The sequence below is a fragment of the Papilio xuthus genome, unplaced genomic scaffold, assembly GCF_000836235.2.
Source record: "Papilio xuthus unplaced genomic scaffold, Pxut_1.1 DF827870.1, whole genome shotgun sequence".
In the NCBI taxonomy this organism is placed as follows: domain Eukaryota; kingdom Metazoa; phylum Arthropoda; class Insecta; order Lepidoptera; family Papilionidae; genus Papilio; species Papilio xuthus.
The window spans coordinates 1,695,700-1,711,837 of NW_013530779.1; the positions used below are offsets into that span (position 1 = coordinate 1,695,700).

General features: G+C 35.4%; 1 protein-coding gene across 4 annotated transcripts in view; it reads right to left on the reverse strand.

The window, feature by feature from the left end:
- Positions 1 to 5,369: 5,369 nt before the first annotated feature.
- Positions 5,370 to 16,138, reverse strand: part of cyst (rho guanine nucleotide exchange factor 18 cysts) — a 30,763-nt gene continuing 19,994 nt past the window's right edge. For 3 of the 4 annotated variants that reach the window (XM_013308664.1, XM_013308663.1, XM_013308662.1), the window contains exons 17-34: positions 15,863 to 16,076; positions 15,426 to 15,544; positions 14,872 to 15,006; positions 14,349 to 14,503; positions 13,663 to 13,795; positions 13,043 to 13,200; positions 12,640 to 12,761; positions 11,363 to 11,476; positions 10,747 to 10,856; positions 10,267 to 10,423; positions 9,939 to 10,161; positions 9,419 to 9,579; positions 8,991 to 9,098; positions 8,553 to 8,645; positions 8,300 to 8,427; positions 7,719 to 7,814; positions 6,410 to 6,507; positions 5,370 to 5,747 (exon numbers count right to left, since the gene is read on the reverse strand). In XM_013308664.1, the coding sequence (XP_013164118.1) occupies positions 5,627 to 5,747; positions 6,410 to 6,507; positions 7,719 to 7,814; positions 8,300 to 8,427; positions 8,553 to 8,645; positions 8,991 to 9,098; positions 9,419 to 9,579; positions 9,939 to 10,161; positions 10,267 to 10,423; positions 10,747 to 10,856; positions 11,363 to 11,476; positions 12,640 to 12,761; positions 13,043 to 13,200; positions 13,663 to 13,795; positions 14,349 to 14,503; positions 14,872 to 15,006; positions 15,426 to 15,544; positions 15,863 to 16,076 (2,445 nt within the window). In that variant the 3' untranslated portion in view covers positions 5,370 to 5,626. The remainder of the gene's footprint in view (positions 5,748 to 6,409; positions 6,508 to 7,718; positions 7,815 to 8,299; positions 8,428 to 8,552; positions 8,646 to 8,990; positions 9,099 to 9,418; positions 9,580 to 9,938; positions 10,162 to 10,266; positions 10,424 to 10,746; positions 10,857 to 11,362; positions 11,477 to 12,639; positions 12,762 to 13,042; positions 13,201 to 13,662; positions 13,796 to 14,348; positions 14,504 to 14,871; positions 15,007 to 15,425; positions 15,545 to 15,862; positions 16,077 to 16,138) is intronic. The other variant, XM_013308665.1, reaches the window with a different exon arrangement.

Sequence of the window (16,138 nt, forward strand, 5' to 3'; positions counted from 1 at the left end):
CTTGACTATAAAATTATATTAAATTAAGATGCGGTTTTTAATCTACATCATAAAATACAAGACACAAAAAAATTACCTATTACAATATTATGAATCTAAATCACGTTGACTTAATGTTGATAAATGAGCAAAAAAGGGTGTAAAAATTAGAAATTTGTCGTTAAATGATCGAGCAATAATAGTGTAATTAATTTGTAGTATATTTGCTATATTTTTTTTTCTTTTATCCTTATTCAATACATAAGCTACATTATAATTTTTTAACAAGGAAGAACAATTCATATAGGCGGGCAACACCATATTAGAAACAAAAGTTTGGCGCCATTTCTACTAGTTTGACGCGTGATTTTTGGCGGTTTTTTTTTCAGAGAAACATAACGTTTTAGTGCTGTCCAGTAAGCTTTATTCAAAGATAAATTTTGTTAAGTTCAAAGTGTGAATTATTTTGTGTAATTACTTCATTATTTTGCTAAAAGATAACAAAAAAGACCTCCAATGGCGAAATGCAAAATTACCCTAACATCTATAACAAATATTTTTTAATTAAACTGGAAAAATGGGATTAGATAAAAGGAACAATATTAAATGCATCTGGCTGTAGAGATAAGGAAAAATTTATGTGTCAAAGTAAAAATATCGTGCTAAATATACAATTGCGAAATATGCATTTGTGATACCGCGATTGAATCAGAAAAATATAATTCTATATAACTTATTGTCATGCAATTATGCAGTCGTAACATTTAGACGAAAGTCTATAGAGATATTATACAAAGAGTTTTTAGAATAGATTTTCTTTCAATAGAGTAAATGTTACTGTTTTATAATATAAACTAAATATTTGATTATGTGTAAATATAATATTTTGTATGCGACATAATCTTAAATGTAGTGTGGCAATGTTGCCCACACTCAGTGGAGCAATGTTAGTAGCACTGAGCTGTCAAAATTTTGTCATTGCTATCAAAACCGTCGACGAGAGCAGACGTCTACGTGCGTCAAGCTAATACTCAAGAGAGCTATCAGAACATCCTACATTAAACATGTCAACAACCAACATTTACTGTGGATAGAAAAATAGTAGCATAAAATTCTCTTTTTAATTAGTAATTTCTTAAAAATACATATTTTATTTTCTTGTATGTCAACATCAAAGCACTCTAAATATGATATCTCTATGCCGCAGACTTGAATATTAACATTATATATTATAATATAAAGATTGCCACATTTAAAATTGTATATTAATAATTATGTACAGTCGGGGATATTTATTTACTATCCGCTTGCAGTTAGTTGTGTATATTCTTTCTAAATTATAGCATTTATGGTGATTGTTATAAGATATTCAATCCTACGTGGGTAATGAATTTAATTCTTTGACTGCACATATAAAGATTATTGCAAGTTAAAATATACCACTTACGTTGACTTAATTGTATTAACTCTCTGTGTATTATTTATTTAACAAATGTTTACACATACAGAATTTATATAAGTAAATATAACACTGTCTTCCCATTGGTGAAACAATTTCACAAAACACCATCTCTCTCATTTTCCAAGAAAAGTGTGAAACAACGAGTTTCTGTTTGTAATTCCATCAATGGAAATAGAAACAGATATCTAATTATTATTAATTCAAACAACAATTCTTTCTTTATATTTACACAATTACTTTTATCAACAAGACAGTAGTTTTTTTTTAAATATCACCATTTCTAAAGACTATAACATTTAAAAAGGGATTACAGTAAATGCACGAAAAATAGTTCATATAACAACAGTTATCTAGAACTTAACAAATCTCGTGTGAGGGTATGTAGAAAACATTTAGCCATACTTTCAAATCTACATAGGGTAGTTATAAAATTATGTGTAAAGGAGCTAGAAAGACTCTAGAGAAGATTTTTTCAAAATTAATTAACATTAGATTTGTACTATCTAATCGTATTTAAAAATATCACTATCTCTATTTATTCAATAAGAATGAGTGGGATATCAACATAATCGTTAACACGTTAGCTGCCATGACGGACTATGTGTCCGACAAGCCATACTTCCATTCAACACCTCGCTGTGGCTTGTCGGACGCTTTTTAATAGAATTGTTGTATACAGCGTGACCCCGCAAGGCCCCATAAAACTTATAAACAGCGGGTCATTTTTTTTCGTTTCGAAAAATCATTCTGGCAGCTAACGTGTTAACAATTCTGGCTGCAATTCAATATAAATAAAAAATAAATACGACTATACAATATTGAATTTCAAATAAGCGACACCTGAAAGCAACTGCTAGTATTTTTAATATTTTCTAAATACCCACACACAAGACAGAAGTAAATGCATAAGACTAGCAATTGTATGCATTTTATCACACACCAAACATACTATGTTACAATATTTGAGCAGTTCAGTTTCATCCAAATCTATTTTACAAAAAAGAAATCCACTAAAGTTTCTTCTAAATCTTAATCTATCGACTCAGAAATATTATATTTGTAGCCATCTACCGGCCAAAATAAAAAGTTTCTTTTGCATTTTCGTTTTCTATTTCTATCTATATTTCAAATTTGTTTCTCCTTTGAAATTATCTTATTTCAATCATATTAAGTTTCCGAAGTTCTTACGGTGAAGGAAAACATCGTAATGCAACCTGCACATATCTAAGAAGAAATTCAAACCCGCACTGGGCAATGGTTAACTATGTCCTAGTCACTAACTTAGGGTGGGCTCAGACCCTGAGTGGGGACGTATAGTGAGCTGATGATGATGTTAATTTAGTCAGTTTGTGTTGTGTTTAATATATTTTAACAGTGGTAGAGCCCGCTTTAACATGTTCGCAAGAATTGTCCCGGCTCGCCCGGTGTAATACCACGACCACACAGAAGACACGCCTCAAGTGGAAGCTATTTCGCGTACAGTCTGATGAGTGTGCGTCCCGGAGGCCTAATTTAGTCCTCTTTCCCTTCCCACCATTTTTCTTATAAGGAAAGGATGAGAAGTGGAAGTGGACTTTGCGGATGAGAGGATGCATGGAAAGGGAAAATATTTTCTTTGTGTGCATCCTCTCCTCCTTCGATTAAAGGTAAGCAACGCATATGCAATTGCGTATATCTATGGGCAACGGTCACTTCGATATTTTAGCGATTTCAGGTGGCCGCTCGCTCGTTTGCTACCTTGTAATATAAAAAAAAGTTAGAAAGAACAAAAGATCAAACTGCTCAAATTAACATAAGTATTATTTCAACATTTTCATAGCCTTAGTAACATGCAATTGCCATTCTTCAATAGACTATAGAATGTAGTTATTGTGTTTTTATATTAAATATAGTAAGATATCAACATTGGACAACTTTGATAGATAATTTTCACTCTTATGCCCTTTGAAATTAAGTCCAATTTCGTGTGTGTTGATTATTTAGTGTTTTTTATACGACCTTTTTTAGTTTCAATACTAAAATATTTACATCAACAACAACTATAGTTAAATTTCAATCTTTTATCATAATTTATATGGAGAAAAAATATACAGATAAAATTTTCACAACATATACTAGGAATACATAAATATATATAATTGTTTAAACGTGCATACAATATGAATGTGTGTTTGAATATGTTACAGTAAAATATCTATTTCATCAGAATAATATCTTGAAGTTTAGGCAATGATTGTTGAAGACATTTGCATTGTTATTGAAAAATGAACCTTAAACTAAATCACATATAATACAATTTTAAAAAGCACCACAATTAATCTGACGATTGTAGGCTAATTTGAATTCTATTAGTATGTGAATAAGGTATATATTTCAATAACAATGAACGATATCATAAATATTAGTCCTATATGTATGGAAAATCCAAAAATATCAAATTTTATCAGTTTTGACATATAACATTAAACTTGTCGATATATATAAATATATTTTTCAATTTAAACATTATAAAATAATTTGTACAAACTATTATCATATTAAAATAATAATAAATATAAGAGAAATTGCTTTTATTCTGTCATGTTACATTCGAAATTGATTATTCATGAAGCTCGTTTTTTTTTTGAATTCAATAAGAATGGAAAATATATTTTGATTTATTTCTACATCAAATCCTAATTTTACCTTCAACATTTGAACAAATATACCAACAATTAAATATTTACAACGATTCAAATCTCTTATTTAACAACTTTTTTATTCATAGACCGATATTTTAAAGAATGTATAACTTTAATAATTAGAAATTTCATCATTTTAATGGATTCCATTTTAATGTGTTTCAATTTAATGATATAAGCAATTTCATTTTTAATACTTATAAAATGAATTTTAATCTTAATTGCCTTTATGACTTTATATCCTATTTAAAATAGTATTAATATATTTAAATAACATTAAATCTAACAATTTGACTATGACTCTACTAGACCGCCATCTTTTCTCATAAATTTCAATGCAAAATGAACTGCGTTAGTTTTTTTAAAAAAATGTGAGATACCAAGAGTTTTCATATTATTAAAAAACAATTTTGTAAGGAGTTTAGGTAAGATATTAAGCCAAATATTTACAGAAATTAAATTTTCGGTAAACGTAATATAGATAATAAAATACTGATTTTGGGAATAAAAATAATTTCGCTACACAAATATAATTAGACCGTTACATCGATTAAATATTTCGTTAAAAATACTTTTGGAATCCAATTTTTATAATAAAAAGATATACTTTCAAAAATATACATATAGTATAAGAGATCATTTTTATGGAATGACTAATATGGAAGATTTTATTTTGATTTAATTTAATTTCATTTTAAAATACTTTCAACCACAATAATACATTATAATGGAAGTCGGATCTCTCTCTCTTTTCTTCTCTCTCTCTCTATAACCCCAATAATTCTTCCCTTTTCTAACTACACCTACTCTTTCCTATCATTCTATTAGGATTTCCACTTTATTTCATTTACAAATGAAAATGATGAAAAGATAATACTATAAGTGTAGACAGACAAAGTTATTTGACCCGGCGAGCATAAGTTCAAATTATGGTAGCTCTCTAGCCCTCCCCTCTCCTTTTTTAATATCAATAATGTAGTTGTCATGTCATGTTTTTTTCTTTTATGCCATTTTCTTTACTCATGTAGGTTTTATATATTTTCAGATAGTATTAACCACGACAGCAGTTCCTCTCTCATCGGGCCAGATATCATTGTTTGACTATAATAATGAAATTCATATTAAGTTGAATAATTGCTGCCGTATAAAGGAACCGAGATATATTGAAAAATAACCTTATACTATATTAAAAGTAAAAAAACTAATCGAAGGCTTATTTTATCAAATTATTAAGAGATTATAAAATTAATAAACATCGGTCTTATTAAGTAGTTGGGAATAAAAATAATTAAAAAAAGGCGTTGGATTTAAAAATTCCCATTAAAGTACCAGGAATGCATAACCCTGGAATGATTAAGTACAATGCCATAGAATAAATAATTAAAAGAATCCATAGACAAGCGATAGTATTCCGCAATACCTGTTGCAAGTACCAGGCGCGCATAGCAGTCTAGGAGAGTCGGCAGTCTCAGGAGCGCGTGTGCGGCGTGGGCGGTGGCGCGTGTCAGAAGTAGATCACCTCCTCCTCGGGTTGGGGCGCGGGCGGTGCGGGCGGCGGGGAGGGGCCGCACGTGTCCGGTGTACGCACGCGGAACTTGTCCGGCAGCTTTGGGTATGTATTGGTTCTGGAATATTATGTATACTTGTTTATATACTAGCTTTTATATAATATGAATAGAAGTACTATGTGTTATTTTAAACTATTTTCTATGATTTTTTCTACCGTAGCAAAGTTATCGAGTGGATCAAAGGTATCCCACGGGAACAATATTCATTTCCGGGATCATAGGCATATTTTAAAAAGCATCCATCCATACATTCAAGCATTAGCATTTATAATATTAGTAAAATTACTAATAATAATCTTATTTGATACTAAACAGAAGCTTAACCAAAATTCAACGGGAATTAACCTGTACTTGGTATCATCGTATTGAGGAATGTGTATGACATTTGTACAGCGCCCCCTATCGGACGTAAAAGTAATTAATTCCAGCTCAAAATGTTTTCGTCGAAAAAGTTTTCAAAAAAGTTGAAAAAAGACGTCTTATTGATCGTCAAAGATCATCGTAAAAAAAATCTTTTTTTTTATAAGAGAAGGGGGCAAACGAGCGGCGGGAACACCGAGGTGATCAACGACACCCATGGACATCTGCAACACCAGAGGAACTGTAGATGCGTTGTCGGCCGCATCTATTGTCATACATGCCCTCAAAATGTTCTGTTGTGCCTATTCTCGAGATAATGAATTAGGCTAGTATAATAAAGTTTAGGCGAACAATATTACCTGGTGGCTTTGTTGTTGAGCTGCTGCTGCGAGGGTAGAGGTGCAGGAGAGCTGCCGGTGCGGGTGTGATGTATCACTAAGCCTTGCGAATGAGAATGCTGGACAAAAGTATACATACATTATAACCACTGCCGAAATTTACAAAAATAAAATATAAAAGATATGTTTATATTTTTTTTTACATCGATATAAATAACCGTTGGTTTCTGAAACCATAATATCTGTATCGTCATCCCTGTCAACATCTTTGACAAAACAGAGATAGCAATATTTATTAAACGGAGATTTTGCTCTCAGAAACCCTCGGTAAGTCTTGTATAAGTATTTCCAAACTGGGACACTCATGTCTTTATAGTCATTTAAATATGCCAAAAATTAAGTCAAATTACGAGATTATTAGATATACTTATAAAATATATGAAACTGGATTTCAAATTGTAACTTCAAGCGTTGTGTGCAAAATTAAAAATAAATAAAAAGTAAAAAAAAAAACATGCACTAACAACGAAAGCCCAACAGACGAAATGGTTGTGAAACATCGAAAACCGAAGAGATAGTAAGCCAATAAAATCCGAAAAAGCAAACTTTTATAGCCCTTATAAATTGCATAATTTATTTTACTATGTTTTTTCCGTAAAAACACAATTTATACGAGCCTTTTAAAAAAAATCGTGCGTAAAAAATGTTTACACATTAAAATAATTTTGAATACAGATTATTAAACACCAATTTATTAAAATTACTTACAGATAATAAATTAAAAAATGGCCGTTTAAAATACATTCGGATACTCGGCCTCCTGAAAAATCAACCATTTGATCTGTTGCTGAAATTTACTACAGATAAAATACTAAAAACATATATAATTTGGAAATTCACCACCCAATAAACCCAATGTATGAAACACCCGCGAATTAAAAAAAAACTGACCGTTTCTTTTTATCCCATTTCTCTAATACCGTATTATATTTAAATTCAACTTAAAAACTGTCAAATGATTATTTAAATTATTTCCTCTATATCTATATTAGGGAACAAATTAAGCTAACAAATGTATAAAATACAGTCAAACCTAGATAAACAAGAATCCAAGTAACTGTACAAAGTAACCGTTTCTCTCTAACCAGTTTCTCGCTTATGAAGGTTGTTTGTCAAGACAGAACAATGACTAGCTTATTTCTCGTTTATCCTGGTTCAACTTTATTATGTTTTCATTTATCTACTCTGACAAAACATGAATTCCTGGTACATAATATAAATTATAGTAAAATAGACTCTAACACGTAAGTAATAAGGTACATATTGTTACCTCGCTGGGTGACTCGTGCAGGCGGTGGTAGCCGGGCGGCGGCTGCTGGTTCTTGCCGCTGGCCAACTTCAGCGGGAGCTGTTGTTTCACCATTTGCTGAAAATATTAAAAAATATATATTAATTTTACTAATTTTATTCCTCTTTCCCTTTCCATCCTTTTTCTTATAAGGATGGGAATTGGAAGTGGACTTTCGGATGAGGGGATGCACGGGAAGGGAAAATATTTTCTTTCTGTGCATCCTCTCCTCCGTAGATTAAAGGTTGGCAAGGCATATGTAATTGCTTATACTCTACCACTATTTAAGATTACGTCGGTTCCCACGATATCTCTCTTTTTTCCTATCTTTTTCTACAAGTAAAAAGGCAAAGGTTCTTTGCTGTATGCCACGTATCTGGCAGAATGTTTAATTCTGTATTTAACACTAAGTGGAAAATTAATTCTTTGACTCGTACGTATGTGTGCGTACTGTACGTAATAAGAACGTGCGCATACGTGTGTAACCTTGAATTTCAAATGTCGTGACGTAGCGTGCTGTCTCTATCTTTTTCTAAGGGAATCAGAGAGATGTGTATACTAACAGAGATGGCAGGCGCGCGTACAGTGGCCCGGCTTTCATTCTGCGCGGAGAGCAGTTGTGGGGGCGGCAGCGGGACTCCGCGCGGTGCGCCCGAAGTTGAAGATTCTGAGCCCGTTGAACCGCGGTTGTCTAAACCACACATATAATTAAAATCTTATGCATAAACAAACAAACATTTAATATATTAGTATGATTTTCTTTGGACGAGGATGTAAGAATATGCGTCAAAAGAAAATTCCTTATAATATACTGACTCCGCCATTTTGGTTCTTTCCGACGCGTGGTATCACTCACGCTGGAGTCCGGAGACAGCGTGCCCACACTCGCTATCTCTTCTTGAGACCCACCTGCAACGTAATACCGCAAAGAATTAAAAAAATCTAGTAATAAATATAGTCTGTCATCCGGGAAAATATAGATTCCCAACAGTAAAAGGATTATTAAATCGATACAAAAGTTTCGGAGCCTATTCATTGCAAACAAACAAACAATCAAATATTTCCTCTTTATATTATTCTAACTCAAAATATAGAATGGAAAGGAATATGTAAACTATTGGACCAAATTTTCTTTCTCTATTCTTGATATTATCGCACTTTGGGACATTAAGTTCAATGGAGACCTTTGAGGACTACTAGGATTTGTGAAGTGTATGCTAAGGGACTCCCTTAGCGATCAATTGTGAGACTTGCCGTGTTGCTGCAGTCTCTCGAGTCGGCGGTAGAGGCGCTCGCGCTGCTGTTCTACATCCTTCTGCTGTTCCTCCAACTCCTGACGCGCTACGGAAAGCTGACGACGTTCTGTGAAATAATATTAATAGTGAGATTGTACTGTCGACACAAATAATGTTGTCTTTGTTTACTTCAACTAGAATGACAGAGATGACAATAGGTTGGGGCCGTGGTAACTCTCGGTATAATACAATAGTTAAAGAGTAGTTTGATAGCCATTTAAGCAATCCCTTAGTGTAGAATTATCAAACTACTTCCACACCATTGTTGATTACAAAGGGTAACCTCCGTTAATCAATTCTAAGTAGGAAAATAAAATGTGCAATTAACATCTGTAGTTCAATAAGTACCAGGATGTCATAAAATACCAGGTAGTAAGAGACACATACCATCAGCTAGTGAGGCGGTGTCCGCAGCGCGCTGGGCCTCCCAAGCTGCGCGCTCTGCAGTGAGCCGCGCCTGCGCATGCCGCAACTCCTCTAACTGCGCATCGTGTGTGCGTAAAGCCACGCCCCCGCTGCACCGCCACGCGCATACTTGCGCCTCCAGGCTACACACACAAACATTATTCTCTAAATCGCTTGACAAAGACATCTCCAGCATGCTGCTGAAGCATGCAATGGACAGAGGAGGTACTGACACCTTTCAGTACGTCACCTCCCCCGTGGAGTACAATGACCCTTCTCATCCTTATCTAACAAGAAAAGAGTAGGAAGAGGAACTTTTTCTCTGTCACGTCGAACAAATTCGAAATCTGTTTTTTTTTATTAACATTATAAAGTGTTTGCTGTAAATTGTGTAAAAACTATATTAACCATGCATTTCCGCAGTCAAAACACACTGTAATATTTTAATACATACGTTAGGGCAGTGAAAACCCACACTTATGCAATTTCGTTAGAGATTTACCTGTGTATAGTGGTGAGCTGTTGCCACACAATGCATGTGAGAGTATAAATCGCATGCTGCAGCTTGAGCGCCGCGTCACCTCCCAGCTGGTCCAGCAGGCGTGGCTCCTCACTGCCCACAGCCTCCGCCTCGGGCTCCGGTTCACCTGTCACTCCCCCCTCGGTGGGCGTGTCCGTTGATAGGCGCACTGCTACGCCTGGATTCATATTACTTTGAGTTTCCACTGTTGAAACACATGTACAAAAACATATTGTTATATGTATATCATATATTCTTCATGCCTATATTACGTATTATAAAGTACCAGGATCGCATAAGCTCGATGTACCTCTATGTTTGGCAGCGTCAAAGCCAGCGAAGGTGTCAGCACGTCGCGGCAGCGCGGGGCTCTGGTATGCGCTGGAATGCCGCTCGCCAGCCGAGCTGGTGCTGCGGCCTAACGCGATACCACCAGTCCATGTGCCGCTAGATGCTTCTAGAGCGTCCTGAGAATTATGTCATTTTAAATACTCAAAACAAAAAAAAACTTCATAGACTCTAATCTGTTAGATATATTGATATCAAATATATCAACAACTCTTCTATAAGCTAAGACTTTAAATTCTATGGAATTCTTCTGATCTGAACCTGAACCGGGTCTTCCTCATCCCTTCCTAGATGGTCCACTTAGTGTCACTGTGTCACTGTTTTTTATATGTCGGTAATTTATGATATAGATGGCGCTGTTCATTATTTAGGTAGAAACTACAACATAATTAACATTGTTTCTTTACTATTTTGTGGTCCCTGCAATTGAATGTGTCCATACCTTGACAACTCTGCAGACCTCCTGCCAGAGGGCGTGCGTGTCAGGCGAGGGCGCGGACAGGCGTACGTAGTCCGGGAACACCAGCCCGCCGGGAAACACCGACGTTATACCTGCGAATAACATAGTAATATTTATTTAAAGGTTTTGGTACAATTAATCTCCTAGACTATATGAAATTTGTTTTGGCATAGCCCAACCTCATTCCTTTGTTCTCAAAAAACCTTGAATTGGGCTTTATTATACTAATATTATAAATGCAAATATTTTGATGGATGGATGGATGTTTGTTTGAAGGTATCTCTGAAACGGCTCAACGGATCTTGATAAAATTTAACACAAATGTACAATATAGTAGGGAAGAACACATAAGCTACTCCTTAAGTTTCTTTTTTAATTCCGTGCGGACGGAGTCGCGGGCGACAGCTAGTGCTTAAATTAATATTTTTTAAAGATTACATATTGTTTTATTTCGTAGAAAATCCTATTTTACTAAACACTAAATGGAAATTTATAATCACTGCTTACCCTTTCCTATCCTTAAGACTGAGTAATTTTACATTTTAATGTTTAAAACTATGTACTAGGATATCAGAAGTGATGAAGTATTAGATTTTACCAGTGTGCGGTACATCCAGGTTAGATGAGCCAGTGTGTCCGACCATCTTCATATGTAACGCCATTTTCTCTTCCAACAGCACCGCGTGCTCACGGTCTTTAAGTCGCAATGCCTCTGTTAGGATTAAAATAAAATAATTAATTAATAAAAAATCCAAAGATATGTGTGAAGTCAACCTGCACTGGGCTATGGTTGACTATGACCTAGTCACTAACTTAGGGTAGGCTCCGAGACCCTGAGTGGGGATGTATAGTAAGCTGATGATCAATGTATATAAGTTTAAGTCGAGCAAAAAAGAAAACTGGGCAGAGGGCGCCTCTATCGATTTCTAAATTACTTTCCATATACAAAGTAATTAGTTATTTATATGTGTATATTTTGCCACTAAATGGCTAGGTTTACAGGTTTAAATTATTTCGTTTAGGATATAATAAACATGTTTAAATGTTCATCTTATATTATTTGACTATATTTATGCTTTATGAACATAATGGGTACAATTTCTGACAAATCTGACGTAAAATTTTAGACAGTGCTATGATTATGATCCTTCGAGTCAGATTTAGAAGGACACGTGATATTTTACAATCTAACACTAACAAATCAGTCGAAATTTATACCAAAAAAAATTACTATGAATAGTAGAGATATAAACAATATGCAGTTATTATTTCAAGGTAAAGGGAGATTTATTTTACAAATATGTTTGAATCATAGAATATTCTAATTTATAACAAAAACATGCTTTTACATGCAAAAAGTAGAAAAAGAAAAGGTTTTATTAATATCAATCACCTTCTATATGCCACCACGGTGTTTCATCTGACAAAAAACATCGAAACATTTAATACTGCAAAATTAAACCTTATTGCATACTTAATAAAGCCGATAATGCCGGAGAAGCGAAATCAAAACAAACTAATCCACAATAATCATTTTATCAAGCACATTGCAATAAATATTAAAGCTTTTTAACCAACTTCTTTAATTACATTGTTTTTTTTATTTCATATTGTGTCCATTCTTTCTCTGCAAAGAAACTGAAACATTTTATCCCTTTCATTCTCTAAAGGAAAAACAGAGATAACAATGTTTTTACATTTAACATGGCAGGGAACCTCAGAAACCCGATTGTATTGTAATAAAAAGTTATAAAGCATTAACTGCTACATTCAGATCTATCAATCATTAAGAGTCGCTTAATTTAGATTTACTAAGCGTAACTAAGGACATGTTTAAGTAAGCATTAAACGTTTCTTAAACGTTAACGTGGTTACCTGTAATCAGTCTTATGTTCTCGTGGCGGGCCTCCAGCTGTCTCTGTCTCTCTTCAGCGGAGGAAGCGAGAGCGCCTGCTTCAGACTCCTCCACCTCCTCAGGGCAGCTCTGTACTGCCGCTCTGAATCATACAAATATATCAAGTGTTAGTGTTTCCATTGTCACACCATCTATTTTAAATGTGTTGCTATCTCTTTTAATTTCAAAGAAAGTAAAAGAGATGACAATATGTATTTCAGGTGCTTTGATAGTTAAATATACGGAGAGCTGGGGATCCTGATCGACGCGAGCACGTGTAAGAGTCTCTATGAAATTGTATTTCGGAGTCGATTAGAGACTACAATCTCTGGGTATCGGAGATTTTGATTAATTATTTGAAATATATTGGTAGTTTCAAGTTACCTGATGGCATGTATCCAGGTGGCGATGTCCTTGGGCCTGTGCACGCGGAGCTCAAACATCTCCGGCTCAGCAGGACCGCTGCAGATGAGGTACAGGCCGCGACCTTCCGCACCAGCTTTCTCCCGCACCAACAGCTTCCACAGTGACACCACACCCGTCTAAAAATATTACAAGAATTCAATATTGCTTGTAATTATATAAACTTGCATCATACAACAAAAGTATCTCTAGCCGATGATTAAAAGATCTAGCCTAAATCATCGTAGAGACAGGGACACACAGGAAATTTTGTTTTATTCCAAAAGTAATGCTTATTAGCTAGGCAATAGAAAAAACTAAAAAGTAGTTTTTGAGTTATTTATGTGGATCTATAGACATTGTAGGTTAGTTTTTCGAAGTGGTAGTAGTTTTTAGTTAGGTTTTATTAGTATTTCAAAGTAGTTCCTAAACTGCAACTGCTTCCCTTGCCCCCTTTCTGGTCACTATGATCGACTTCCAGTAATATGTAATGTGATTAAACTGGCAGCTTAAGGCACCAAGGTCAATGTATTTCCTCAGACAAGACTGTATATGACTAAGTTATTGTTTTTTGTGTTATTTATTTGAAATAATTAATTTACCTTATTCTCAGGTGTAAAGAATGTATATTTATTGTTGTTGTCGTGCAGAAAGAACAACACGTCCGTCAACACGATCACAAGTAATGTTTGCATTTTGCTCCGCCCCTGCATCAGTGTTGCCACACCCTCGAATCTGTAAAAAACAAAAAACATTCTACTGAAAATGTAAAAATAAGTTTACATATCGTGACATAAATTGTAAAGTTGTGTGCTGGTAAAAAAAACTTAAAATATTTTTTTAGTAAATGTGTGTGTTATATGTAAATACTAGTTATCGCCCGCGACTCCGCCCGCGCGAAATTAAAAATTAGTAGCCTATGTGTTCTTCCAGATTATGTTCCATATCTATGACGAATTTCATCGAGATCCATGCAGCTGTTCTGGAGATATCTTCAAACAAACATCCATCCATCCAAACTTTACCATCTTCTTCTTCTTCGTATTCTTCATTACTGAAGGTCATGCTTGACTTGATACGCTATAACGGCTGTGTCGACCAGCTGCCTCCACGCCGTCCTGTCTTCGGCTTGTATCAAGGAAGTCGTGAAATAAAGTCCCAATATAGCCTGCACTAGATCGGACCAGCGAGTAGGTGATCGACCCCGTGACCTTTTACCCTCTATCTTTCCGACCACAACCAATTATCTTATCATATCAAAACTTTACATTTTTTTAAGATAACTTACTTGAGGCTTCTGTTTCCATGCAGTATGTCGCTCTTCTTGAACTTGCGGCCGCGGTAGTGTGCGAAGGATTTAGCATCGATACGGTGGTACATCTCCAGCTTGCGATCCTCGCGCTCCTTCGCCGCCACTTGGTTATCCACGTCCACTAATATCTCCTGCAAACATATCACATATTTCTATTGTAATAAAAATCTACTGACTTTAATCCGTACTCTTTTTTGCACATATTCTTTATATAAAATTACAATAGTGATTTTTATATTACTAGCTGTCGCCAGCAACTCCGTCTGCGTACAATAAAAGGAACTTAATTAGCCTATGTGTTCTTCCAGACTATGTTTTATATCAGTGCCAAATTCCATCAACATCCGGACCGTTACGGTGACTTCTTCAAACAAACATCCATCCATCCAAACATTCGCATTTATAATATTAGTAAAATATATTTTTTTTTGATTTGTACCTCAGAGCATTAGGGAGCACAATGTAAACAATTGTAACAAAATGAAATGATTTAATTTACCTTAACACCGCACAAAGCCTTCTGCAGCAACTCCTTCTCAACAACATCATCGCCAGCTGTCTTCAGCAACGGCTCCAGCAGCAGAGGATACTTGGTCAGTCGCTGGGCCACGAATAATACGCACTCTGGAACACCCTGTATACATATGCCTGGTTAACATTATGCCAGTACAGTAACGCTGGCTCACTAGCGCCTGTTCGTGTTAACATTATGCCAGTACAGTAACGCTGGCTCACTAGCGCCTGTTCGTGTTAACATTATGCCAGTACAGTAACGCTGGCTCACTAGCGCCTGTTCGTGTTAACATTATGCCAGTACAGTAACGCTTGCTCAATAGCACCAGTTCGTGTCCACATGATGCCAGTACAGTAACGCTGGCTAACTAGCGCCTCTTTTTTTATTCTGAAGCTAATGCAATTAGTAAAAACACTGTATACAAAAGTAACAGATGTAAAGAGAAAACGAGACGGAAAATAAAAGACACTTCGGTGAAAGTAACAATTAATCAATTGTGAACTTTAATTCTATTGCATTAGAGTATAAAATCGTATTACCTTCTTTCTGAGAAGTGGATTTTGCTGGCACTTGCGTATGAAACGTGCAAGTCGCGGCTCCCGCGTGCAACACTCCTTGAACACCTCCACAGCCTCGCGGTGACGGGAACAAAACTCACCTGTAAACGAATCACAACTCTATCACCATTGTAAATAATAAAGTCTTTAATAAGTTGTTTAAAGATGAGAGCGTCGACAGCTAAGGAGTTAAGTACTTATAATCTGCTACTCTTGGGTTCAAATCCCGCCATCTACCAACATGTTATTGCATTTTTGGTTTACATATGTACATTTATCCGACGTTTTTACGGTAAAGAAAGACATATGGGAAGAAATTCAAAGATATGAAGTCAACCTGCATTGGGCCATCATTGACTATGGCCTAGTTAGGGTAGGCTCCGAGGCCCTTAGTGATGATGTTTTAAGTGTATGATTACCATAAGCAGCTTTCAATCTATGATGTGCAGGATGTGCGAAGGCGTCAGCTAATATATCAGCGATGGTGTTAACATTGGGTGCATGTTTCTGTCGGGCGCGCAGCCGGGCGAGCAGCGCCGCGTGCAGGGACCACAGCTCGCTGAGTCGCGGGAACATGCGCGACACCTGCGCGGGAGTCACCCCGCCCACACGGGACATGCCCTCCGCGAACATCTAACACAATACCACATTGCTTTAACGTATGGATATCCTGGATGGATGTATGGATATGGAGA